Raw genomic sequence first — 27,361 nt, 5'->3', positions numbered from 1 at the left:
TTTTTGCAACACAGTTTTATTGGAGGAGTTTTTAAATTGTGGAGTTGAAGAGCTGTTATTCACTCTCTCCCAGGAGGAGGGCCGTGAGGAGTTGTACAAGAGGCCACTAAGTTTGGGGGTATGTTGTTTTGCAGCAAGAGATAACTGATACAGGGATACTTAAATATTTATACTCTATACGATAAGATGGCTAATGAAAAGAAAAATTATTAGTCAATTAAAGAGAACTAATTGTGGCATTGGGTCATTTCAAACTCTTATTTATTTGTGATGAAAATTAAAGAAGAAACATCATCGATAAAAAAAACCAAGGACCTACCGTATAGCACGGAGAACTATACTCAATATCTTGAAATAACCTATAATGAAAAAAATCTGAAAAAGAATATATATATATATATCAATATGTATAACTGAATAACTTTGCTTACACCTAAAACTAACACAACATTGTAAATTAACTATACTTTAATTTAAAAAAAACAAAAAACAAACATCATCTTTCTTTGCTGAAAAAGTTATCTGGGGAGTATCCCTCTGAGAACAAAAGTTGACTGGCAAATGTTTCAGACTGCCAAACTGCCACAGAAGACAGTGATTCAGAGTTGACCGCTCAAGAAGATACATATCTGTGTTTCCACCAATAGTTGCCTGTAATATTGTAGTACACTTCTCTGGCAGCATTTTGGATCTCTCCTCAGTGAGATTATCTTTAAATCTCTTCTAAAGACATACAAAGAGTTTCTGTTTGTACCCATGCATTTGCATAATTTAGTATTATAGAGAAATGGGAAATTGTCCTGATGATGAACTTCTAGCTCTAGTCCCAATTTGATGAAATAGTCAATTCATTTCACTCATTAAGATATGAAAAACTTTTTCTTTGTCATTTAAATCAAACACCATTGTATAACGGACTATAACAAAAAGTTCACTTGAATTTGTAAGGTAAAATGTGAGAGGTCAAAGAAATCCCATAGGAGTCGGGGTTACTTTGGTCTCAGCTTTCCCTCATATCTCCCTTCAGGAACATGAATGGCATTTGGCCACATCTGGCCGCTTCCCAGTTTTATCTTCCACCATCTACTGTTCCATTCTCCCCACTTCCAGCCCTTATTATTTATGCTCCTCCCAAACACATGCCTTCACACTTTTGTTCCAACTGTGTGTTCCACCTTTAATACCTTATATGTCTATCCAAACACACACACACACACACCCTACAATTCTGGAGCATCTTTATTTGGACAAACAAATCTAGGTTTCTAACATACACCAATGATTAGTCTATCCATGTAATTAACCATGAAGGTTTTGGCAAACCTAGTAAAACAGAAAATATACTTTATCACCCAAACTTTTGAAGAATCAAAAAAATCCCCCAGTCTTAATGAATTTACGTGTCACTCTAAAGCACAAAATATTCACTAAATATTTTAAGACCTGGAGAGTAAATGACTAAACCTAGTCGTCTAACAATGACAATATTCTTTGTTGTTGAGTTAGGGCACTACAGGCCAGGATAAGGATATTTATTTAATGAGGCGCAATAAAGGCTGTTACCGAAAGCGTAGTGCATGTGAAGTCCTTTGCGAACATCGTTTAACTTATTCCTAACAACTCTGTGGCATAGGCGTGCTCGTGCACGATTCTCAGCCGCATGTTGGCGGTGGCGGAGGGGAGGCATGTGCATCACATGAAAAGCTGCTCAACATCACTAATTATTAGAGAAATGCAAATCAGAACTATAATGAGGTATCACCTCACACTGGTCAGAATGGGCATCATCAGAAAATCTACAAACAACAAATGCTGGAGAGGGTGTGGAGAAAAGGGAGCCCTCTTGCACTGTTTGGTGGGGATGTAAATGGATACAGCCACTGTGGAGAACAGTATGGAGGTTCCTTAAAAAACTAAAAATAGAACTACCATACACCCAGCAATCTCACTATTGGGCATACACCCGGAGAAAACCATAATTCAAAAAGAGACATGCACCCCAATGTTCATTGCAGCACTATTTACAATAACCACGTCATGGAAGCAACCTAAGTGTCCATCGAAAAATGAATGGATAAAGATGTGGCATACATATACAATGGAATATTAATCAGCCATAAAAAGGAACAAAATTGGGTCATTTGTAGAGATGTGGATGGACCTAGAGACTGTCATACGGAGTGAAGTAAGTCAGAAAAACAAATATCGTATATTAACGCATATATGTGCAATTTAGAAAAATGGTACAGATGAGCCGGTTTGCAAGGCAGATGTAGAGAACAAACATATGGACACCAAGGGGGGAAATGCGAGGGGTGGCGCGGGGGTGGTGGTGGGATGAATTGGGAGATTGGGATTGACATGTATACACTAATATGTATAAAATAGATTAATAGAACCTCCTGTAATAAAAAAAAAGCCCATTGCGAACATTATTTAACTTATTCCTAACAACTCTATGGCACAGGGGTGCTTGTGCACGATTCCCAGACGCGTGGTGGCGGCGGCGTTGGGTAGGCATGTACACCGGGCAGATATGGTCGCCGGGACCCTTGGAAGCCGCGGTGACGTCACAGAACCTCGGTGGGGAGGTTCTCCGGGCCCCGCTTTGTCTCGGAGGTCCATGCCGCGGCCCACACACAACCACTAGGAAATGGGACTGAAAAAGCGGCTCAGGGTGTCTCGGCGTCGTTTTTTTCCGCGTGGGGACCCACGTGCTCGTGGCGGGGGCAGGTCCACACCGCGAGGCCCGCGGGCCTGGCGCTTCCCACCGCCGCATTCACGCGACCTGGTCCTGAGCTCGCAGCCGTTGCCGCGGGGCCAGGAGCTCAAAGCCGGATAGGCTCGGTCGGGGTTATGGAGAGGCGGGAAGGTACCAGGACCCTCTGGGCCGGGAGAAAACAGTCCTTCGGAAGACTGCCCCCGCCGCTCGCCTCGGATACCGGGTTGTTCCCTCAGAGCGCCGCCGCCCGCTAGGGACCGCGCTCCCCTCCAACTTCGCGAAGGCGAAAGGGGCGGGCCCCGGGCAGCGGGCTCCTTAGTCCCGCCTCAGCCCGCATGGCCTGCTGGATTCGCCCCGCCTCCTGCGCGCCGCCGGCGGCCCCTCTTTCTCCTGCGCCACAGCTACAGGCGGCGAGCCTGGTTGCGGGGAACGCTGCGATCTCCCCTGGGCGGCAGCGGGCGCGGGATCCGGCCTTGCGAGGAGCGCGCCGCGCGCCCCCTCCTCTGCGGGAGCGGCGGGCCGCGGAAGTGACGTGGTGTACGGGTAGGAGCTCGTTCGAATCGGTTCCCGGGTGATCCTCGCGCCTGCGGTTGGTCGGTCGCCGCCGCCGCCGCCGAGGGAGGAGCTGAGTGCGCCGGGGTAGAGGCCTTGTGCCGACCCGGGGGCTGGAGCTGAAGGCGCCGCGCGGAGCCCGTACCTCGGCCTTTAGCGCGACGGCCGCAGAGGCCGGCGCTGCTGTTTTCTCTCCTCTTCCCCAATATGGCAGCGGCGGGCGGCGGCGGGCCCTCGGTGGAGACCGGAGAGGGCGGCGGAGGCGACGGCTACAGGACGGTATACTTGTTTGACCGGCGCGAGAAGGAGTCGGAGCTCGGGGACCGGGCGCTGCAGGTCACGGAGCGCTCGGACTTCGCGGCGTTCCGCGCCTCAGTGTGTCAGGTACGCTAAGGAGGGATGCGCGGGTAGAGTTGAGGTTGGGAGGGTGACGAGAAGCCCAAGTTGCTCACCGGGGGCAATAAACCTGTCACCCGGCCCCGGTCCTGCGGCTTCGGCTTCTCCCTCCAGGGTGCCCGCCATGCCCGAGGGGGGCGGGGAAACCTGGGGCCGGTCCGGGCGCCGGCCTTGGAGTGCGGAGCCGGCGGTCGGTGGGCCTCCCTCTGCCCCGGCCCTGTACCGGGAGTCGCGCCGCCCGGGCTTTGGTGCCGCGGGTTTCATGGGCCCGGGGCGACCTTAGCACTCTGGGGCCGTGCAGCTCTTCTTCCAGTCGGGAAAGCCACTTGTTTCTCTTTCGGGTGGAACTTCTGTTTTGTTTTTTAAAGAAGAGAGCGGAGTTCTCCCCGATGGCTCTGTTAGGAGTGTTGTGATAGAAGTTGTTAAATTCCTGGAGTCGATTTTCCACAGGTTCGTTCAGTGATGCAGTAATTTCCTGGGTCGTTCTGTCAAGAAGGCTTGCAGGCCCGCCCTGGCGGGGTCCTTCCGTAGTGGAAGCACTTGACCTAGAGAGCTTCGCAGGTGGAGCTGCCCTTCTGGTTTCCTGCACCCCCCGCCCCAGCCCCCTGGGAGTTCCTGAACCACTCAAATGGTGTCCGAGGGTATCTGCGGAATACCACAGGACCTATATACTCCCTGTACTAGTTTGCTTTAAAAGTTAATGACTATGTAGGCAAAGTCCTACTTTAAACTGGGAAGTCTTTTCTAGATCTGAGGTGTTGCTGGTGCTCAAGCTTTAAAGAAGGGGTATTGTCGTGAGCTGCATTAACCACTTGGGACTCTTTTTAAGCGATAGAGAACACTTAGCTTCCAAGGAAAAAGGACTTGGTGTGAAGCAGTGTTTTAACTTGAGCAGGCTGATGTTTTTAGTGCTATTGACTCTGTATACTAGTTGCTGAAATAATTGAAATCAAGACTCAGGGGAAAAAACGACTTGAGAGGAAGGACTTTGATTTGTTCTGTATTCCCAGCGTCTGGAATTGTGCCTGGCACATAGTAAATGGCCAAATTAGAATGGAGACAGAATTTTATAAACTCGAAAGTTCATTCTGTGTATGGATATAGCAGATTCCCATGTCTTTGAAAAGTGAATGAATGGATGCTCTTTTTTTTGGATGAATGTTTTATATTCATCAGGGAAAGGAAACTCTTCATGTTTATTATTTTTGTAGTTGATTATATAAAATATTTATATTGATTATATGTAAATGATTTAAAGTCATGACATATAAAAATGATTTTAAACTATTAGCACATTAAAGAATATAAGGAACCAGAGGGAAAAAAGTAAACCTTTCACTCACTGTGAAATTTATAACCACTGTTAGCACTTGGAGTTATTTCTTTGTATCCTTACCCTCACCCCCCATTTTTAATTTATTTATTTTAATTTATTTATTTTTGGCTGCATTGGTTCTCTGGGCAAGCAGGGGCTACTCTTCATTGCGGTGCCCGCGGGCTTCTCATTGCTGTGGCCTCTCTCGTTGCGGAGCACGGGCTCTAGGTGCTCAGGCTCAGTAGTTGTGGCACACGGGTTTACTTGCTCCGCGGCATGTGGGATCTTCCCGGACCAGGGCTCGAACCCGTGTCCCCTGCATTGGCAGGCAGATTCCTAACCACTGCACCACCAGGGAAGCCCCTCACCCCCCCATTTTTAAATAACCATAATGCATGGCTATAGTCCATTTTTTTCACTTAATATTGTCAGTATTTTTCTGTTTTAATGCAAGTCTTCATAATCGAAGTGGTCTGTTTTGTACCACTGTTTACATAACCAGATCTCTCTTTTTTGTTGACATTTACATTACTTTCAATTTTAAGCAATGCCATGATAAACATGTTTGAATGCATAGTCTTTTTTTGGAGATTTATTTTATTTTTTTATTTTTTAGTTTAAACTTTTTTTTTTCCTTCTTTTTTAAAAACATTGAAGTATAGTTGATTTACAATGTCATGTTAGTTTCAGGTGTACAGCACAGTGATTCAGTTACATATATATATATATATATATATATATTCTTTTAAAAATTCTTTCCCCTTATATGCATAGTCTTTTATGACTTTATTTTTCTTTGGTTTAGAATCTTAGAAGTGAAATTCCTGGATCAAAGGTCAGGAATATTTTTAAAGCTCTTGATACGTATTTTTAAATTGTTTTTCAGAAAGGTTGTACTAATCTACCCTCCCTCTAGAAATAATTCTCCCATGTGAGAAGAGTCAGTAAGTCTGCTACATATATAGGGGAAGTGTATTAACCTCTTATTACGGAAGTGGAAACTCACTTTTGGAGATGGTGACTCACTTAAGTCAAACAGATAGTACAAAAATTAGAATTCAAACCCAGAAGCCAAGTTCTTTTTGTTATTCCACTCAGCCTCAAATGATGTTCTGTGTTACAGGGAACAGATATATTCATTCCATTCCTTCAATATTTTAACAAGGAAAATATTTTCTTTGACTAATTCTTTTCCTCTCCTTCCCACTTTTTCCTGCTGGAACAGAGAAGGTTAAATTTGATTAGAAGTGGGAGGGAAGAACTAGTAAAAAAAGGAAGGCTAACTTTTTTTTTTTTTGAGAGTTTAAAACATCATTAGATTATGCCACCTAATCCCATAACTTTGTCCCCATTACAGACTTGAAGAACTGAAATAAGTTACTGAATGAAGTCTGAGTTTATACAGTTCATGAGCAATGAAACTGGGATTGGAATCTAGGTCTGTTTGATTCTAAATCTTGTATTTTTTTAAAACAATATCCACAATGTCCACTAAAGCCTTCATTTTCCTTTTTAGGCGAAGAGGCAGATAGTGCACTAAATTAAAGTTTTTCATTAAAACTGAAAACAAACTAATAAGTGTTTGTAGTGCTAGAAAGTATTATGGGTCCTAAACTGTTATTTGGGGAAAGCGCACTTTGTAGAAAAGAGGAGCAATCAAGAGGAAGGAAGAGGAAAAGGTGGATTTGGCAGAAGCCCTTACACCTGTGATAAGCAGTTATTGACTCACTTGAGCCCTTGTGACCTTGCAGAATCAAAGATTAGAAAATAACTTATTTGGCTAGTTCTTAATATGCCCAGGCATTAAGTCCCATATGTGCAAACCCTCCTCTCCACCCCTAATTTTGAGGAAATGCCTACTTCTTCTCTTGTGTGGTTCCACTATTCCTTGTCACCCTTCTATAGCACTTGTTATACTATCATACTTAAAAAATAGTCTCTGCTTCTTGAGGGTAGGAACCTTACCTAATAGTTGGTTTATAGCTGTTAGTTAAATGAATCAATCTGTTCCTTCAAAAAAATTTGTACATAAGGTATATTACGTTAAAAATTCCAAAAGATGAAAAGAAAAAAGGTAAAAGAAGGTAGATGTAGGAAAGAGTAGAATAGTAACCTGAGGAGAACTAATAAATGGAAGTTCATTTGATTAAAGTATATACCAGTGCTGAGCCATGAAATCAACTTTGAGTTTCTTGGGCATCCAAACAAAGAAGGAAAGGTAATTGATACAGAATCCACAATGTCTATAAAATAAAAACGTTCCAGCTGCTAATGATGCAAACCTTTGATTTGAGAAAAATTTCTCCCTAGATTCCTCACAAATCCTGATAAAATGGACAACATTCTTAGAGATAGGAGAGGCTCTTCTTATCTTGTCTTTTAATGCAAGGTACAGCTATGTGTTGTTTAGGGTATTGCAGCCTGCTTTAAGCAGTTACCACCCAAACTTTTGTAGAAATTTCTCACCCAAGTGCAGTGTGGGTGTTCCTGGTTTTGGTATGGTTCAGGGACAGAGCAATTGGATATAATACCAAAGCACATCATTAAAGGCTAGTTTTTTGTTCAGAGAGATGCATTGAACTATATAACTTCTGAGTGACCTAATCCATTGATGAAGTTTAAAGTATTCAGGATTTTATGGACTACAAGTTGGTTAGCCCTTCATAAATATTTCTTAAAATTGGTTTTTGAGAGAAGTTGGGCAACAGATACTTTGAAGCTAACCTAAAGACATGTAGGGCTGGTACTTGGGAAGATCCATATGCTTTAACATTAATCCAGAAAAAGGTGGAATTGAAGTGCTCTTATAAAAATGAAAAAGCCCAGTCACGACTCTTGCCCAAATAGAATGTCATCCTGCTTTCCTATAGAGAAAGGCAGAGGAAATGTATCTGTATTCAAGGCCAGGTGAGTACAAATATACGAAAGTCTTTAGTTTACGTCTGATAACATAGATTTTTAGACCAAAAATTGGAGAGAGAAGAGTATGACATCTTGAATAAAAGCATAATGAATAATGTAAAAATATTTAATTTATGTTTGTTGAATACCAGAGCTATAAAATATTTAGAGAAGTTATGAATTTGAGAAATAATTTTTATAAAGGCTTATAGATAAGACAGAAAAAAGATAGCTTATGTATCTTAATTGAATAATAAAGCTATGGAGAGATTTATGAAATATATAAATACTTTTCAGATGTACATAGATCTTAAAAATTCAATTTAATTATAAAAATATGTATTTTTTTCTACAGGATATGTAACCACATGATCTAACAGTTAGGACATTGTAGAAATAAAGTAGTAAAGAACTGAGAAATAAAGACTGTCTTGATTATACAAAAGCCTAAGATCTGTGGAGACAATTTTTATTTCTGTAAACAAATAGAATTTTTTCCCCATCAGTTTATGTCTATAGCTTCATTTCTCTTGGGTGGAATTGCATAGGATATGAGTATTTTTAATTTTACTAAAGTATACCAAATTGCTTTTCAATATGGTTGTACTGACTTTCGGGCCTATCCGAAATGTGTAAGATCCACCTTCCCTATATGGAGGCCTATACTTTATTTTTTTGTCCTTCAAAATATAGCTGTCTTTTTAGTAGAACTTTTTAAATAATTGAAGTATAGTTGATTTACAATGTTAGTTTCAGGTGTAGAGCAAACTGACTCAGATATATACATACACACACACACTTTTTTAGATTCTTTTCCATTGTAGGTTATTACAAGATATTGAATATAGTTCCCTGTGCTATACAGTAGGTTCTTTTTGTTTATTTTATATACAGTAGTGTGTATCTGTTTTTTTTTTTTTTTTTGGTGGGGGGGCTATGCGTCTTGCGGGTAGTTCCCTAACCAGGGATTGAACCTGGGCCACCACAGTGAAAGCGCCGAATCTTAACCACTGGACTGCCAGGGAATTCCCTAGTAGTGTGTATCTGTTAATCCCAAACTCCTAATTTATCTCCCCTGCCCTGCTTTCCCCTTTGGTAACCCCAGGTTTGTTTCCTATGTTTGTGAGTCTGTTTCTGTTTTGTAAATAAGTTCATTTGTATCTTTTTTTTTAGATTCCACATGTAAGTGATATATGGTATTTGTCTTTCTCTGTCTGACTTACTTCACTTCGTATGATAATCTCTAGGTCCATCCATGTTGCTGCAAACAAGCATTATTTCATTCTTTTTTATGTCTGAGTACTATGGCATTTTGTGTGTGTGTGTACACACACACACACTCCACATCTTCTTTATCCATTCATCTGTTGATGGACATTTAGGTTGCTTCCATGTCTTGGCTATGGTAAATAGTGCTGGAATGTCCATTGGGGTGTGTGTATCTGTTTGAATTAGAGAGTTTGTCTTTTCCAGGTATATTCCCAGGAGTGGGATTGGGATTGCTGGATCTTATGGTAACTCTTTTTAATTTTTAAAGGAACCTCCATACTCTTCTCCATAGGGGCTGTACCAGTTTACATTCCCACCAACAGTGTAGGAGGGTTCCCTTCTCTTCACACCCTCTCCAGCATCAATATTTGTAGACTTTTTGATGATGGTCATTCTGACCAGTGTGAGAGGATACCTCATTCTAGTTTTTTTGTTTTGTTTTTTTTTGTTTTTTTTGGGGGGGGGGCGCTGCATTGGGTCTTTGTTGTTGCATGCGGGCTTTCTCTAGTTGTGGCGAGCGGGGGCTACTCTTCGTTGCAGTGTGTGGGCTTCTCATTGCAGTGGCTTCTCTTGTTGTGGAGCATGGGCTCTAGTATATATATATACTATATATATATAGTGTGTGTGTATATATATATATATATATATATATATATATATTTATTTTTTTATTTATTTATTTATTTTTTTTCAGTACGTGGGCCTCCCACTGCCGCAGCCTCTCCCGCCGCGGAGCACAGGCTCCGGACGCACAGGCCCAGCAGCTGTGGCCCACGGGCCCAGCTGCTCCGTGGCACACGGGATCCTCCCGGACCGGGGCACGAACCCACGTCCCCTGCATCGGCAGGCAGACTCCCAACCACTGCGCCACCAGGGAAGCCCTATATATATATTTTTAACTATCTTTTTTTTTTTTTTTTTTTAGAAATGGCTTTTATTTATTTATTTATTATTTAGTTTTGGCTGTGTTGGGTCTTCGTTTCTGTGCGAGGGCTTTCTCTAGTTGCGGCGAGTGGGGGCCACTCTTCATCGCAGTGCGCGGGCCTCTCACCATCGCGGCCTCTCTTGTTGCGGAGCACAGGCTCCAGATGTGCAGGCTCAGTTGTTGTGGCTCACGGGCCCAGTTGCTCTGCGGCATGTGGAATCTTCCCAGACCAGGGCTCGAACCCATGTCCCCTGCATTGGCAGGCAGATTCTCAACCACTGCGCCACCAGGGAAGCCCTATAATAGTATATTTTAAGTTAGAAATTCTTGTCATTAAAAGTTTCAAACATACACAAAGAGATAATAGTATAATGAAACCACGTATAATCATCCACATTCAACAGTTTCCAAGCATTTACCACGCTAGCTTCTTTTTTGCCTTTTGAAGCATATTCCAGACCTTAGTTTACTTCACTCCTGTATACTCAACATGCACTTCTGTTATCACACCATCAGAATTAACATTTTTAATAGTATTGTTCAGTCCATATTCAGATTTGTTTATCTCAGAAATGTTTTTTTATAGTTGGTTTGTTTAAAACAGGGTCCTTACGTTGAACTTGGTTGGTTGTTTGTTTTTTTTTTTGTGGTACGCGGGCCTCTCACTGTTGTGGCCTCTCCCTTTGCGGAGCACAGGCTCTGGACGCGCAGGCTCAGTGGCCATGGCTCACAGGCCCAGCCGCTCCGCGGCATGTGGGATCCTCCCGGACCAGGGCACGAACCCATGTCTCCTGCATCGTCAGGCGGACTCTCAACCACTGCGCCACCAGGGAAGCCCTGAACTTGGTTTTTTATGTTTCTTAATTCTTCTAAAATTTAGAGCATTTGAGCAAAGTACCTTCCCCCAGTCTTTTGTTTTTCCTGACACTGACTTGTTGAAGAAATCAAGTTGGTTTGTCTCTCATATTCCACATTCTGGATTTGTCTGTGCTCCTTTATGGTGTAATTTAGCTTGTTCTAACTCAACATATCCTATAAACTCAAAGTTATTTTTAAAGGCTTATAATTAAGATTTAGGTTCAGCTTCTTTGGGGTAGGGAAGCAAAAACTACTTCATAGGTGGTGCTGTTACTTCGTATTACATCACATCAGGAGGCACATAATGTAAGGCTATTTTACCCACTCTTAGAAATGCTAAGATTGAATTAGTGGGATTCAGGTGGTTTCAGCAGGATTCCTCCTTAAACAAGTTTTAATTTAAGGTTCATTCATTGATGGTGCTATTCTGATTGCCATTCCTCCTGTATTTATTAGCAGGAATTCTTTGCCTCTCTAATCGATGAGGCAAAAGAACAACTTCGCCTCATCAATTAGAGATATATGGTTACCCTGAAATCTAACTGGTACAAGAAAGCAGGATAAATGCTTTGTTCTTTCCCTCTAATTTGTCAGTGTTCAGAGTAAGGAGTTAGTGCCTCCGTTAGTTTCAGTAGTGACCAATAGGGTTTTTAGTATCAGTATTGAAGACTTGAATATCATTAGTCTAGATTTTTTTAGTAATCTCCTGTGTAAGGTTGGTCTAGATTAACTAGTTCATCATTACCTGAAACAGAAGTAAGGATGCTAACACTTTGTTTCCTGTTGTAGTTTTCCCCCATAACTTACGTTGCCTTAATTTTTTAAAGTTATACTTTTGGAAGGGGTTATAATAGATATAAAGATTCTTTATGCAGATACCCTGCGTAGTGTGGCTATACTTACCTCAGTGTTATAAAATATTAACCTCTCTTTTCTTCTAGTACTTTTGTTTTTGCATATTTAAATATTTAATATATATGAACATAAGTGTTATGTTAATACTTTGTTCCAAATAAGTTTACTTATATATTGACATAAAATTATGTTTTTTGTCTAAGAGAGCCCTGCTGATGTTAAACCCTTTCAAAATGTTCAATTAATCACTTGTGTTCCTAGGTGACATATAATAGCAGAAAAATCTAGGTAATTTGTAGGTAGATTTGTGGTTAATTATGCAAAGGCAAAATTTTAAAACATTAAGATATATTTCTCAAATAAATGTGGCACTGTTAGAAGATTATAATATCCTTATCAATATTTTCATATTTTTGTAAATTTGAATAGTGCATTTATTTCCTTTGTATAATAATTGATTTTATTCTATTATTTTGGATAGACACTTGACATTTCACCTGAAGAAAAATTTGTTATTACAACAACAAGTAGGAAAGAAATTACCTGTGATAATTTTGGTAAGCAATGTTAATGTTTATGCTTTTATACTTAATATGTTCTAGTATATCATAGAGCAATGACTATTTTATGGGATAGATAAGCATCAAAAAACTGTGATGTTTTGGGGATACATGCATCCAGTTTGTGCAGAGGTCATATTTTTCAAGCAAGATTATAGGAAAAGAGTTGACATCATTTATGGCTACAGAAGATGAGACCTTGCTCAGCACAACACCTAGCTGCAGATCTTCTACTTGGGCCCTTAAGAAGCTAATTGTTCTGACCAACTTGGATTCTTCCATTATCTTTTTTTACCCAGTTATGTTCTAAGACTTGCCAATTTTTCATGCTTGATTCCTTTTTGGATTTAATCATTCTTCTCCATTCATATTGATACCACTTTAATATAGTTCCTCATCTGATTTTCTGTGACAGCTTAACTTAAGAATTGAGTGTTTCAGATGAGTGGAAGTATTTGAACCTATTCCACTGATATTCTTTTTTTTTTTTTTTTTTTTTTGCGGTAAGGGGGCCTCTCACTGTTGTGGCCTCTCCCTTTGCGGAGCACAGGCTCCAGACGTGCAGGCTTAGCGGCCATGGCTCACGGGCCCAGCCGCTCCGCGGCATGTGGGATCCTCCCGGACTGGGGCATGAACCCGTGTCCCCTGCATCGGCAGGCGGACTCTCAACCACTGTGCCACCAGGGAAGCCCTTCACTGATATTCTTAACAAAACACAACACAACTGAATTTATAGATGGATCCATTGTTTGGGGATTTGCCTGTACAATTTTTAAAGTCATCTCATAGATAACAGTTTGTATATTTAAAATTATAAATTCACTGTGTTTCGGTTGCTAGCTTAGCACTTAAGATGTTACCTCTTGATTACAGATGAAACTGTTAAAGATGGAGTCACTCTGTATCTGCTACAGTCAGTCAGTCAGTTACTACTAACAGCTACAAAAGAACGAATTGACTTCCTACCTCACTATGACACATTGGTTAAAAGTGGCATGTATGAATATTATGCAAGTGAAGGACAAAATCCTTTACGTAAGTATTCCATTTATACTAATTTTGATAAACTATCACTGACCTTTATCCCCTGATCACGAGTCCTAGTCCTTCACTTTAAAAAAGATCTCATTCTACTTTATTCGCAGACTGTGATCAGTTTTTGTGAGTGTCCTTACTTCGTCTCCTCATTACAGTGTACTTCTTTTTCTACCTAAGTCATCTTACTTCATAATAAAGATACTTCTCCTTTAAAACTAATGTAGAATGAGAATTCATTCCTTTTCTTTTTTTTTTTTTTTTTATTTCTTTTCAACTCCTAAGAGGTCTTGTACTTACACATCTATCTCCTGTACACTCTCCTTTCCTGATTTATTCTTCCTGGCCTCCTATACACCTCTCGCAGTTGAGAAAATATTTGTTTTACCTTGCACATTTTTTATAGCTGAACAGCACAAGTAAGTGGTTTGTGTTCTTTATCATTTCTTTATAATTTCCTTCCACCTTTACTACTTGCCAGTTTTTATCCTACCTTTGGATTGTTTGCTAGTTGATTTAGAGAATCTTTTCTGTCTGGACCCTGCCAAAGTGTTTAATACTATTTAGATGTTCATTATAAACTTTCTTTTTCTTTTTTTTTTTTTTTGGCTGTGCTGTGGCTTGTGGGATCTCAGTTCCCCAACCAGGAACCAGGAATTGAACCTGGGCCTTGGCAGTGAAAGCCAGGAATCCTAGCCACTAGGCCACCAGGGAACTCCCTGTAAACTTTCTTATTAAAAATTTTTTTCATTGTATATGCGTTAGAGTTGGTAGAAAATTAGAAAACACAGATAAGCAAAAAGAGCATAAAGAACATCCCTATCTCTGCCACCCAGATGTAACTACCACCAACACTTCGGTGTTTATCATTTCAGACCTCTTCATATTGTTTGATTTTTTTTTTTCCTTTTTAATGGTTTTGTATGATGCATCCTTTTTTTTTTTTTTTTGGCCGCGCCGCATGGCTTGTGGGATCTTAGTTAGTTCCCTGACCATGGATTGAACCCGGACCCTCAGCAGTGAAAGCACAGAGTCCTAACCACTGGACCACCAGGGAATTCCCAATGCATACTTTTTTAACCTACCTTTTTATTTAAAATGTAATGAACATCTTTAATATGCATGTCAATATATATTTGTTTTAGGGGTTACACAGTATTTATATAATGTAATTTATTTGAACAGTGTACTGTTGTTATTAGACATTCAGGTTATTTCAGTTTTTTTTTAATTGTTACAAATGACTGAATGTTCTTGTGACTAATTCTTTTTTTAATAAATTTATTCATTTTATTTATTATTTTTGGCTGCTTTGGGTCTTCGTTGCTGCACGTGGGCTTTCTCTAGTTGTGGCAGTCAGGGGCTACTCTTCATTGCGGAGCACAGGCTCTAGGCATGCAGGCTTGTGGCTCGCAGGCTCTAGAGCGCAGGCTCAGTAGTTGTGGCACACGGGCTTAGTTGCTCTGCGGCATGTAGGATCTTCCCAGACCAGGGCTTGAACCCATGTCCCCTGCATTGGCAGGCAGATTCTTAACCACTGCGCCACCAGGGAAGTCCCCCCATCTTCTTAATGTGTCAGTGCTTCAGGGATTAGTCCTTGGTCCCTTATCTTCTCCTAATTCCTCAATTGGTAATTCCATCCAATCTCATGGCTCTAAATACCATAGTTATGGAAGTGACTCTCAAATGGAGGTAGTGAGAAATGGTCATTTTTAGTTAAATATTGAAAATAATGCCAGACTTACCTCCTGAATCCCAGTTTTGTCTGTCCACTTGCCCATGTGGCATCTCTGCTAGGATATCTAAGATGGGAATATACTACACATAGTTTTCCATCCAAATTAATTTTGGTTCTTTATAGTTGCTTAAGCCAAAAATCCAATTGATTCTTCTTTGTCTCATTCAATCTTTCAGAAAATCATTTTGGCACTATCTTCAGTGTTTATCTTAAAATGAGCATTTCTCTTTACTTCTGTTGGTAACACTAGGTCTGAGGCACCATCATAGATTACCGAGATTATACAGTGGCCTCGTCTCTCTCTTTTCATGCCTGTACACGTAAGGTTTGAGAAGTCAGATTGTTTCACTAAGGATAAACGCCGAAGTCTTTACAGTTACATGCATGGTCTTAGAAGCTGTGCTTTGTATCTCTCTGACTTTGTTTCCACAACTCTTCTTGTTGTTCATTCCTCTTCACTGCCAGCTTTATTCTCAGCTTAGGGCCCTCTGCCTGGATAGCCCCTGTCTCAGTCCCTCACCTCATTCAGGTCTTGTTTATCTATTACCTTCTCAACAAAACTTATCTTGTTCACCCTATTTAAAATTGCAAACTATGTTTCCTCTATCCCTCTATACCAGATAAACCCATGTAAGTTGGAAATATTCTAAGTCAAAAATGCATTTGGTGGGGGGTAAATTAGAAGTTTGGGATTAAAATACACACCCTACTATATATAAAATAGATAATCAACAAGGACGTACTATATAGCACAGGGGAACTATACTCAATATCTTACAATAACCTATAATGGAAGAGAATGTAAGAAAAGAATATATATATTTATATATATGTATAACTGAATCACTTTGCTATACACCTGAAACTAACACACCATTGTAAATCAACTATACTTTAATACAAAATAAAAATTAAAAAATGCATAGGAGCCATGTGGTAAAATGTTAACAACATGTGAATCTAGGTGAAAGGGTTTAAGTATCTGCATATTGAATGAATCTTTAATTCTTTCTCTGGGGATAAGTTTTTAAGTGTATGATCAGGGAGTCAGTAGATACATTCATTTTTAAGACTTTTGGTATAGATTAAGTACCTTCCAGATTGGTTATATGGGTTTTCATTTCTACTGTCATTATATGAATAGGCAGAGAATATCACTGTTTAAACTCCTGCTCTGATTTCTGTGACTTCACATTAAATTCCTGGGTCTTTCCCTGCCTCTGTTTTCTGTAGCCTTTGATGCTACTTCTGGTTACTGTTGACTGTATGGTGGATAATTCTTTAAGTCATGTTGATCTTTTTATACTTGAAATGAACTTACCCAAGCCTAAACTATTCTGTGTCAATGAAGCATTTATCTCTGGCTGTCTTTACTCTCTCTATTAAGCATAGTCTGTTCCAGCTCTGTGGAACACCTCTACTCACTGAGCTTGATATAGTGCTAGGGCATCGCATCTAAAACTGAATTTTTCTTGCCTCCCTTCTAAATTTTTCTCCTTCTAAATTTTATGGAAAATATGACCATTTATTCAGTCTTCTAGAGCAAGTACTCAAAACCACCTTGGATTTCTTTTTCTTTCTCCCTTTATATCTAATCATATACTAAATTCTACTCATTTCTTTCTTTGAGATTTCTCTTAACTCTTTTTCCTCGCATTTCCTACAGTGTCCCTACTTCTCCATTTCCTAGTTAATACCCTTCGCCAGGTCTTTATACATATCAGATTTGTGGTAACTTCTTTCTAACTAGCTTATAAACATAGACATCCCCTGAGTGTTGAGAGTGTGGAAGTGCTTGCTGGAGTGCTACTCTGTGGGTTAATGATGCTTAAGTTGGGTTAAGCTTCAAGGGAAGAGACATTAATTTAGTATGTTCCCCCTTTTAATTAAGGGAATAAAAGTGAGGAATAGTTTGGGTGCTGACCCTGGAGAAAGGAGAATGTTAGGAACAATGCCGAGCCAGGGATAAACTGAAGGTCGGGCTGGTTGTGTAGTAAGAAATTAAGAGCAGTTTTGTGTCAGTTAAGCAGATACATTCTGCCATTTCACAAGTTGCTGTTGTGAGATATCTGTATTTAAATTAGCTCTCAATAGACACTTTTATTTTTTTTTTATTTTTTTTTAACAGGGTTATCAGATTTCCAGTTAAGCTTAGTGTTTTAAATTTATTTATTTATTTATTTATTTATTTATTTATTTATTTATTTAGGGCTGTGTTGGGTCTTCGTTTCTGTGCGAGGGCTTTCTCTAGTTGTGGCAAGTGGGGGCCACTCTTCATTGCAATGCGCGGGCCTCTCACTATCGCAGCCTCTCTTGTTGCAGAGCACAGGCTCCAGACGTGCAGGCTCAGTAGTTGTGGCTCACGGGCCCAGCTGCTCCACGGCATGTGGGATCTTCCCAGACCAGGGCTCGAACCCGTGTCCCCTGCATTAGCAGGCAGATTCTCAACCACTGCGCCACCAGGGAAGCCCCTAGACACTTTTATAGTTGCTTTATAGTTGTACTCATATGTCAAAATGTGCTTACGTTTGACTTGTGCGTGATGTAATTACGTACCACAGACTACTATTTGATTTTATGGTTATGGTCTTCTGTTTGTCTCTTATGTGTGTATGTCTGTCTTTAGATTATAAACTCCTTGAAGCCAGGAATCATGGCTGGCTGACTCATGCTGTGTAGTGCCATGCAAGTACTGGTTGGTGACTGCTTTTTTATGCTGGTGGTGATTGGTGTTGCCTTCATTATGTTTGTGTCATTAGGATCAGGGTAATACTTTAATTCTAGCTCTTTGGAAAATAAAAGTGATGGCTTAAGGTACTTCAGAGTTTCTTCTACTTTGAACTTTTTTTTTTTTTTTTTTTTTTTTTTTTTTGCGGGACACGGGCCTCTCACTGTTGCGGCCTTTCCAGTTGCGGAGCGCAGGCTCAGCGGCCATGGCTCACGGGCCTAGCCGCTCCACGGTATGTGGGATCCTCCTGGACCAGGGCACAAACCCGTGTCCCTGCATCGGCAGGCGGATTCTCAACCACTGCACCACCAGGGAAGCCCTACTTTGAACTTTTATATGAAGTATTTAGGAGGGAAAACTTAAGCAATAACCTTTTCTCATTCTCTTCCAGCATTTGCTCTTGCAGAATTAATTGATAATTCGTTGTCTGCCACTTCTCGTAACACTGGTGTTAGAAGAATACAGATCAAATTGGTAAGGAAACAATACTCTAAAGCAATTTAACGTGTCCTTTTATAGAAGTACTACAGGTTCATTGGAGAAAAATTAGGAAATAAAGATAAACTAAAAGTAGAAATAATTATCTGATGTCTCTTCAGTCATTAAAATTTTTTCACATGCCCTTTTTCTATGCATATATGTATACATGTATGTGTGATCATAGTGTACATTTTGTTATTTGTGATCTTTTATTTTCCCTTAATAGTACATTGTAAACACTGCCATATCATGAATATTCTGCAATATAATATACCACTGCTGCTGTTTGGTTTATTGACTATAATATAAATTATGTAATCAGTCTACTGTTGTTGAACTTTTAGATTTTTTTCCTATATTTTTGCCATTGTAAGCAGTGCTGGCGTGATGAGTATCCTTATAGATTTTTGTACATATCTCTGATTAGTTTCTCAAGCTAAATTCTGAGAAATGGAATTTCTGGGTTAAAGGACATGAAGAATTCTAAGGCCTTTGATTCATATCGCTGAAGTGCCTTTCAGAAAGTTGTATTAATATATACTTCCTCCAGCAATGTATGAGTGAGCCCAATGAATCACTTTTTTTATATTAACTTTTCATGTTTTTAATATTGATTTGACTTTTCCTATCTTTTTGAACTTATTTTATTTCATAGCATTTTGATGAAACACAAGGAAAACCTGCCGTTGCAGTGATAGATAATGGAAGAGGAATGACCTCTAAACAGCTTAACAACTGGGCCGTGTATAGGTTGTCAAAATTTACAAGGCAAGGTGACTTTGAAAGGTTAGAAAACCTTACTCACTTTTTTTATGGGCAGCTGGGTATTTTAATAAGGATAAGAACTCATATTTCTTTAGTTATACATGATACATTGGTGGTTTTGATGTTATCAGCATATTTATTTAGGTTTTTATGACCAATACTTAGAAATAGTCAAAACTGCATAAATCATATTGTGCCCTTCCATTGAATGATTCTTTTTGTATTTCCTGAGGTAATATAGGAGGGTTTTTTTGTTTTGTTTTGTTTTATTTATTTTTGACTGCACTGGGTCTTTGTTGCTGCATGCAGGCTTTCTCTAGTTGCGGCAAGCGGGAGCTACTCTTTGTTGAGGTGTGTGGGCTTCTCATTGTCGTGGCTTGGCTTTGCTGCAGAGCATGGGCTCTAGGCGCGTGGGCTTCAGTAGTTGTGGCACGTGGGCTCAGTAGTTGGGGCACACGGACTCAGTAGTTCTGGCTTGTGAGCTCTAGAGCGCAGGGTCAGTAGTTGGGGCACACAGGCTTAGTTGCTCCGTGGCATGTGGGATCTTCCTGGACCAGGGCTCGAACCCTTGTCCCCTGCATTGGCAGGCGGATTCTTAACCACCGCTCCACCAGGGAAGTCTCCCCATCTTCTTAATGTTTCAGTGCCTCAGGGCTTAGTCCTTGGTCCCTTATCTTCTCCTAATTCCTCACTTGGTGATTCCATCCAACCTCATGGCTCTAAATACAATAGTTATGGCAGCTATATTGTGTTCTTCGGGAAACACATTTGGGAAGAATCAGTTGGCATTCTTATTAAGTGGTTAGTATTTGTTCGTGTCCTGTTTTTCTCTCTGCTGTGTCAAGGAAAGTCACCCAAATTTAAGGACCAATCTCAATAATGTGTAAAATTAATATAGTTAACACCTTTGCCTTCTCACTTCTGAAATTTCAGCACTCTCAGAATTTTCATCAGAATTGTAAAGACTTACAATGCCATGGTGAGAGGCAGCAATAAGTGAAGAACAAGGGCTCTGGAATCATTTGGTCTCATTTGAATTCTAGCCTTACTAGTTGTATGACACTGGTCAAGGTAGTTTACTTCTCTTTATCTCAGTTTACATGTTTGTAAAATGGGGATAATACCTCATAAGGTTTTGTGAAAACCAAGTGAGTTAGTACATGTAAAATACTTAGAGCCTGGCAAATGATAAGCAGTCAATAAATACAAGCTATCATTTTAGTTATTACTTCTCATTCGTGGCTTCAGATTTTTCTGCAACTATTCTTTTTCACTATTTTCTTGAATACGTGCCACTTCAAGGATTTATAAAATAGCCATAAAGAAGGCAAAGATCACGTCTTTCATGGTCTAAAGATAGAATTTAGCATAAGAGAGAAATATTGGGTAGAAATGAAAGGAGAACAGCTGGAAGATTGGGGCAAAAAGGTCAGAAAAATGTTAGTTAAATCAAGTGGAAGAGTAGAAAGAAGTAGAGCCTACAGTTTATTAAGATTTCTCTAGATTTTAGCACAACCCAGACTTTTAAACTTAATTCAAATGTTAGGGAAATTTTAATTTTTGGTAGAAATCTACCTGTTGCATGTTCTGGTCCTAGCTTTTTATAGGTGTTGTATCAGTAAACAGTAAGTTGTTGTTATAGCTGTTATGTACTCATACTGTCTTTGAGTCCAGTATCAGCCCCTTAACCCACTCCAGTTTCTGTTAGCATCAGTTGTACCCCCCTCACTCCTCTAGCTTCTACTCCTTAGAAAAAATTATCAGTTGTTTTACTGCTTCCAATTTAGTTTTTTCTTGGATATAAGGATAGGTATCGTAGGAGACAGGTTGTGGAAGAAAAGGAAGGACAGCCTACAAATACAAAACAGCTGACTATCTTGACTGTAGCTTATGTTGTAGTAGAGGAAAAGCCAAAAGTAAACCAAAAAATGTATAAGCACTTCAGTTACTGATTGTTAAGAAAATATTGAGTAATATGTTAGAGCCTGATGGCCATCTCCTTTAGGTAAGGTGACTAGAAAAGAGGGTAGCCTCTTTGAGGTTACATTTGAATTGAGGCTTGAATGATTAGAAAAAAACACCCAAGCGAAAATCTGGGCGAAGAGTATTCCAAGTAGAAGGAACATCAGCAAATACAAAGACCCTGAAACTGTGATCAGCTTGTTTCGTTTGAAAGAGGGAAAGGAGACCAGTGTGGTTAAGTGCATATGAAGGGGAGGGTAGAGGGAGATGAGGTGAGAGTTCTAACTTGGCAATATTCTTTATAACTCTCACCCACCTTGGTACTACCTTTCCCTCCACTTTTTTATTTTGAAAATTTCAAATAAACCAACAAATAAGTTGAAAAAACTTCAAATAAAAAGCCAGCAAATAAGTTGAAAGAGCAGTATTAGCACTCATATATCCTTCACCTAGATTTATGTTAACATTTTGCCACATTAGTTATCTTCTGTCTGTTCATGTATGTGTGGGTGTGCACATGCGTGCACACACACTTTCTCTCCCTAAATCATTTGAAGGTAAGTTGCAACCTTTATGATACTTCACTGCTTAATACTGTAGCATCTATTTCCTTCACAGCGATGTTCTCATAAATAGCCATAATACCTTTATACCCAAGACATTTCTCAGTAATTCAAAATATCTAATGTCCATATTCAGATTTTTCCCCTTTGTCATGTCTTTCTTTTCTCCTTTATTCTATAATTCCCCACATTTGTGTCTTTCATGAAATTGTCATTTTTTTTTTGGTAGAGTTCAGGCTAGTTGTAGAACAGTCCACAAGCTGGATCTGAATGTTTACTGAACACTATTCTTTTCCTCAAAATTTTATGAATATTTTCAAATATACAGAAAAGTTGAAATTCTACAGTTAGCACCCAAGATACTCATACTAAGTTTCTACCACTGACAGTTGCATTACCACGTATCTTTTTATCCGACTAACCTTCGGGTCATCTCATTTTTTGATTCAGTTCAAAATAAATTACAGATGTCAGTAAACTTTGTCCTGCTGCTTTAAGTATCGGTATCATTATGTAGAATTCAGGGGGGTTTTTTGAGGTAAAATTTACATTGAAATGCTCACATCTGTCTTAAGTATATCTTCATTAAATTTTTTTTATGGTAATGTAATTCATATAGTCACAAAGTTGTGCAGCCATCACCAGTAATTCCAGAACATTTTCATCACTCTAGAAGAAACCCTGTAACCACTTGTAGTCAATCTTGTCTCTCGTTGCAATCACTAATATACTTTGAATAGTTGTTAATCTACTTCTTCAGTTGTTTATTTAGGGATTACAATTAACATTTTAATATATAACAGTCCACTTTGGATTAACACCAATTTAATGTCAATAATACACACAGGGCTTCCCTGGTGGCGCAGTGGTTGAGAGTCCACCTGCCAACGCAGGGGACACGGGTTCGTGCCCTGGTCCAGGAAGATCCCACATGGCTTGTGAGCCATGGCCGCTGAGTCTGCGCGTCCGGAGCCTGTGCTCCACAACGGGAGAGGCCACAACAGTGAGGGGCCCACGTACTGCAAAAAAAAATTAATAATAATAATAGTAATACAAACTTTGCTCCTATATAGCTCCATTCCCCTCCCGCTCCTTTGTATTATTATTTTCATATAAAGGACATCATTATACATTATAACCCTGTCAACACAGTTTTATCGTTAGTGCTTTATACACCTGTCTTTTAAATCAGGAGAAGAGTTATAAAAAATACACTTATACTGTCTTTTTCTATTTATGTAGTTATCTCTGCTTTACTCTTTATTTTTTCTTGTATTCAAGTTACTTTCTAGTGTCTCTTCAGTTTAGTCCAAGGGACTCTTCTTCAGTAGCTACTTTGCGGCAGATCTGCTGATGACAGATTCCCTCAGGTCTTGTTCATCTGTGAATGTCTTAATCTCTTTCCTTTACTTTTGAAAGCTACTTGTGCTGAATGAAGAATTCTTGGTTGACAGTCTTTTTCTATCAGCACTTTGAATACATTAGTCTACTGTTTTCTGACTCCATAGTTTCTGATGAGGAATCACCTGTTAATCTTGAGTATCTCTTGTATGTGACTAGTCACTTCTCTCTTTCTGCTTTCAAGATTCTCTTTTTTCTCTGGCTTTTAATGGTTTGTGGCATGACTAGTTTTTGAGTTCATACTATTTGGTGTTTGTTGAGCTTCTTGGATGTCTAGGTTAATGTTTTCATCAAATTTGGGAAGTTTTTGGCCATTATTCAAATATTCTTCCTCTCCTGTCCTTCTGTGGCTCATCTTATCCCCTCCATTGATGGAGTTTTTTTCTTCAGTTTGTTTCTCAGACTGAATAATCTCAATCAACCTGCCTTAAAGTTCACTGGTTATTTCTTCTGCCAATTCATATCTGCTCATGAGCCACCTAACTGAATTTTTCATTTCAGTTGTTTTTTTTTTTCAATTCCAGAATTTGTTTGGTTCTTTGTAGTTTCTGTTTCTACTGATATTCTCTGTTTGGTAAAATACTGTTCTCATACTTTCCTTTACTTCATTAGACATAATTTCTGTTAGTTCACTGAATGTATTTAAAATAGCTGATTTATTTAAAAAATTTTAAATTGAAATATTGATTTATAATGTGTTAATTTCTGCTGCATAGCAAAGTGATTCAGTTATACATATATATAACATTCCTTTTTTAAAAAATTCTTTTCCATTATGGTTTATCACAGAATATTGAATATAGCTCCCTGTGCTATACTGTAAGACTTTGTTGTTTATCTGTCCTATATATACTAGTTTGCACCTGCTAACCCCAAACTCTCACTCCATCCCTCTCCCACCCCCACCCTTGGCAGTCACAAGTCTGTTCTCTATGTCTGTGAGTCTGCTTCTGTTTTGTTGATGAGTTCATTTGTGTCATATTTTAGATTCCACATATAAGTGATATCATATGGTAATTGTCTCTTTCTGACTTCAATTAGTATGATAATCTCTAGTTCCATCCATGTTTCTGCAAATGGCATTATTTCATTCCTTTTTATGGCTGAGTGGTATTCCATTGCGCGCGCGCGTGTGTGTGTGTGTGTATACATCTTCATCATCTGTTCATCTGTTGATGGACATTTAGGTTGTTTCCACATCTTGGCTATTGTGAGTAGTGCTGCTGTGAATATAGGGGTGCATGTATCTTTTTGAATTATATTTTTATCCACATATATGTCCAGGAGTAGGATGGCTAGATCATATGGCAACTCTAATTTTAGTTTTTTGAGGAACCTCCGTACTGTTTTCCATAGTGGCTGCACCAACTTACGTTCCTACCAACAGTATAGCAGGGTTCCCTTTCCTCCACACCCTCTTCAGCATTCGTTATAGAAAAACTGACTTAAATCTTTGTCTGGTAAGTCTACTTAATCCCTGGGCTTTCTCTGGGACAGTTTCTGCTGAGTGCTATTTTCCCTGTGTGTAGGCCAGACTTTAATATTTCTTGGTGTGGCACATAGTTTTTTTGTTTAGAACAGGACATTTTATTTTATTTATTTATTTTTTGTCCACGCCTGGCATGTGGGATCAAACCTGTGCCCCTTGCATTGGAAGCACAGAATCTTAACTGGACCACCAGGGAAGTCCCTAGAATAGGACATTTTAAATTATATAGTGTGGCAAATCTGGAAATCAGATTTATCTCTCTCCCCAGGGTTTACTGTTGCTTTTGTCTTTTTGTTGTTTGTGTAGTGACTTCCCTAAACTAATTCTGTAAAACCTGTATTCTTCATCTTGTGTTGCCCCTTAAGTCTCTGCTCAGTTAATTTTGTGGTCAACTAGTGATCAGACATTTCCTTGAATGTCTGGAACCACTAAGTCTTACAGCTTTTGCCAAGGGGTTCTGTGTGCATACTGAGCTGTTTTTTTTGGGGGGGGGGTACGCGGGCCTCTCACTGTTATGGCCTCTCCCGTTGCAGAGTACAGGCTCCAGACGTGCAGGCTCAGCGGCCATGACTCACGGGCCCAGCCGCTCCACGGCATGTGGGATCTTCCCGGACCGGGGCACGAACCCATGTCCCCTGCATCAGCAGGCAGACTGTCAACCACTGCACCACCAGGGAAGCCCCACTGGGCTGTTTTTATTGTTCCAGCAGGAAGTTTACAGCTCTGCCTTAGCCTTTAACTCTTGGTTGCACCAAACCTCAAAGTCAACCAGAAATAAGAGATTAGAGCCTTCTCAGTTCTTTCTTGAGTATGTATACAATCCTGCACATGAGTGTGACTTTGATACTCATGACTGTGTTGGAGCTTTTAAAAATCACTATGGACCTCTCATTCCCCAGCTTTTTTTTCTAAGTTTTTGCCCAGATTCTTGTTTTCTCCCACTGTTTTCATTACCTTAGTCAGCTTTGATGGTAAACATCTGCCACTGATTGTTTTTGACAAATGACCCAAGGAAAATGCTTTTCACAGTGAGCAAGTTCTGAGTTAGGTCAAATAAAGACAAACCCTGCAAATGGAAGTTTCTATGGAACTGTCAGATCCAATAATGGCAATTCTACGGGGAAGGAGCTTTTGGGGAACTCCAAACACATCCCAGTGACTCCTAAGCTGTTAGTTTTCAACATGATTGCAGGGCTGTTGGTTTTCAAGGCTTCTGTGGAGCTGGTGAGAGGGGAATGGGAGAGGGTATGTTAAAACGTAACAGAGCTTGCAGTTTTTACCAAAACTCATCAATGTGTCTTAAGTAAACACTCCTTGGATTGTTGCAAGACTTAAGTTAATTTTTGCAGTTCTGAAAAAGTTGATTTTGACAATTTTTTGGGGTGTTGTTTTTGTGTTTATCAACGAGTGGATTTTCATAGGTTCTTACTTTGCCATTCTGGAAGTGATCACTCAATTAACTGATTTTTGACAAGTGCATACACTGGTCTAATCCAAACCCCTAAGATAAAGAACATTACCTGGACCTAGGAAATTTGCTCATGACTGAGGCACTGTTACAATCATAAGTTAAATTAGATACCTAGAACTTTGTTGTAATACTATGTGTTCATTTAATTATTTTGTGGAAGAAAGAAGGGTGACATCAGTTAGGCCAGCTGGGTGGCCATAATTCAGATGTGTGTTGGATCAGTGCTACTTTCTGCACTTTAAACTTGCTCAGCAATTAAAATGCTCTCAACTCAGTCAGCTGTTTTTGGGAAGATAAAAATAGCATGCCACATGGCCCATTTCCCATGCCACTTTTAGGTTGTAGAAATGGACTCCCAACAAGATTTTCCCTAATTTTCCTAAAGAAAAAGCTCAAATGTCTTTAGTATTTTTCTGTAATTAAGATGAACTTTCAAGTAGATATTTGTACTTACTTGAATTTAGAGAATGTAGATTTAGGCATCCTACTTTAATTTGGTTATTTCCATTGTGTCTCACAGATGAGACACATCTGTATCGAGATGATGAGACACGTGTATTCCAGAAGCTCAGTTAGTTACCTATGGCCATTTGTCACTTTCTTCATTGTGGCTGATTTTTTTTCCCTGTGATAGATTGGAGATAGTGTGATCTAAATATATATACATAGTCTCTCTACCATATTTCCTGGCAGTCACTTACATTGTTTCTTTTTACTAATTTGATCGTCTCTCCTATTCCTTTTTCTTACCTTCTACACCTTTTATCATACATTTTCATGCAGATTTTGCTTCTCTTTTCTAGTAAATACTATTGTTTCACAAAGATATAGTGTCCTCATATTGTATGAAGAATAAGAATGAGATAGTTTCTGAAACTTTTTTAGACTGTGATAGAAACTTATTTTGAGGGAGGCAACTTTCTAAATTCTCCAGAGGATTCCTTCTGTGATGCAAAATTGTTTCTTAAGATCTTAGATTATATTTATCTTCATGAAGGGAGATCTATATAGCCCGTGAGTGTGGATATAGGAATTTTCTGGACTCATTTACACAAATCTAAAACCTACTGGAAATTAGTATTTTTAGCCTTATTTGCTGTATTAGGGTTTTTGCTTAGGTTAGGCTTTCATGAATGGAAAAGGAAACTTAGGGAAAAGTTTGAAAAAGGAAACTTACTGCCTGGTCGTTAAGTGTGTCCATTCCTAATCAGTGAACAGAATTCCTTAGTTTTGAATCAGATTAAGTATGTATATATTGTTTTATCTCTGAGTTCTGCCCTCCCAAACTTTTAATATACTTCCCCATATGTGTTTTAAGGAGAATATTTAGGGGAGGGTATTTTCAGCATATTTCCTAGAAGTATTGTCATAGTAAT

The 27,361-nt window shown here is 39.4% G+C and overlaps 1 protein-coding gene across 1 annotated transcript in view; it reads left to right on the top strand.

Annotated features, from left to right (window-relative positions):
* Positions 1–3,107: 3,107 nt before the first annotated feature.
* Positions 3,108–27,361, top strand: part of SMCHD1 (structural maintenance of chromosomes flexible hinge domain containing 1) — a 126,174-nt gene continuing 101,920 nt past the window's right edge. The window contains exons 1-5 of the mRNA XM_082640411.1: positions 3,108–3,658; positions 12,275–12,350; positions 13,227–13,388; positions 18,246–18,328; positions 18,990–19,120. Coding sequence (XP_082496537.1) covers positions 3,482–3,658; positions 12,275–12,350; positions 13,227–13,388; positions 18,246–18,328; positions 18,990–19,120 — 629 coding nt within the window. The 5' untranslated portion in view covers positions 3,108–3,481. The remainder of the gene's footprint in view (positions 3,659–12,274; positions 12,351–13,226; positions 13,389–18,245; positions 18,329–18,989; positions 19,121–27,361) is intronic.

The sequence above is a fragment of the Mesoplodon mirus genome, assembly GCF_964341445.2.
Source record: "Mesoplodon mirus genome assembly, chromosome: 13".
NCBI classification, from domain to species: Eukaryota; Metazoa; Chordata; class Mammalia; order Artiodactyla; family Ziphiidae; genus Mesoplodon; species Mesoplodon mirus.
This window is presented reverse-complemented; position numbering and strand designations above follow the sequence as displayed.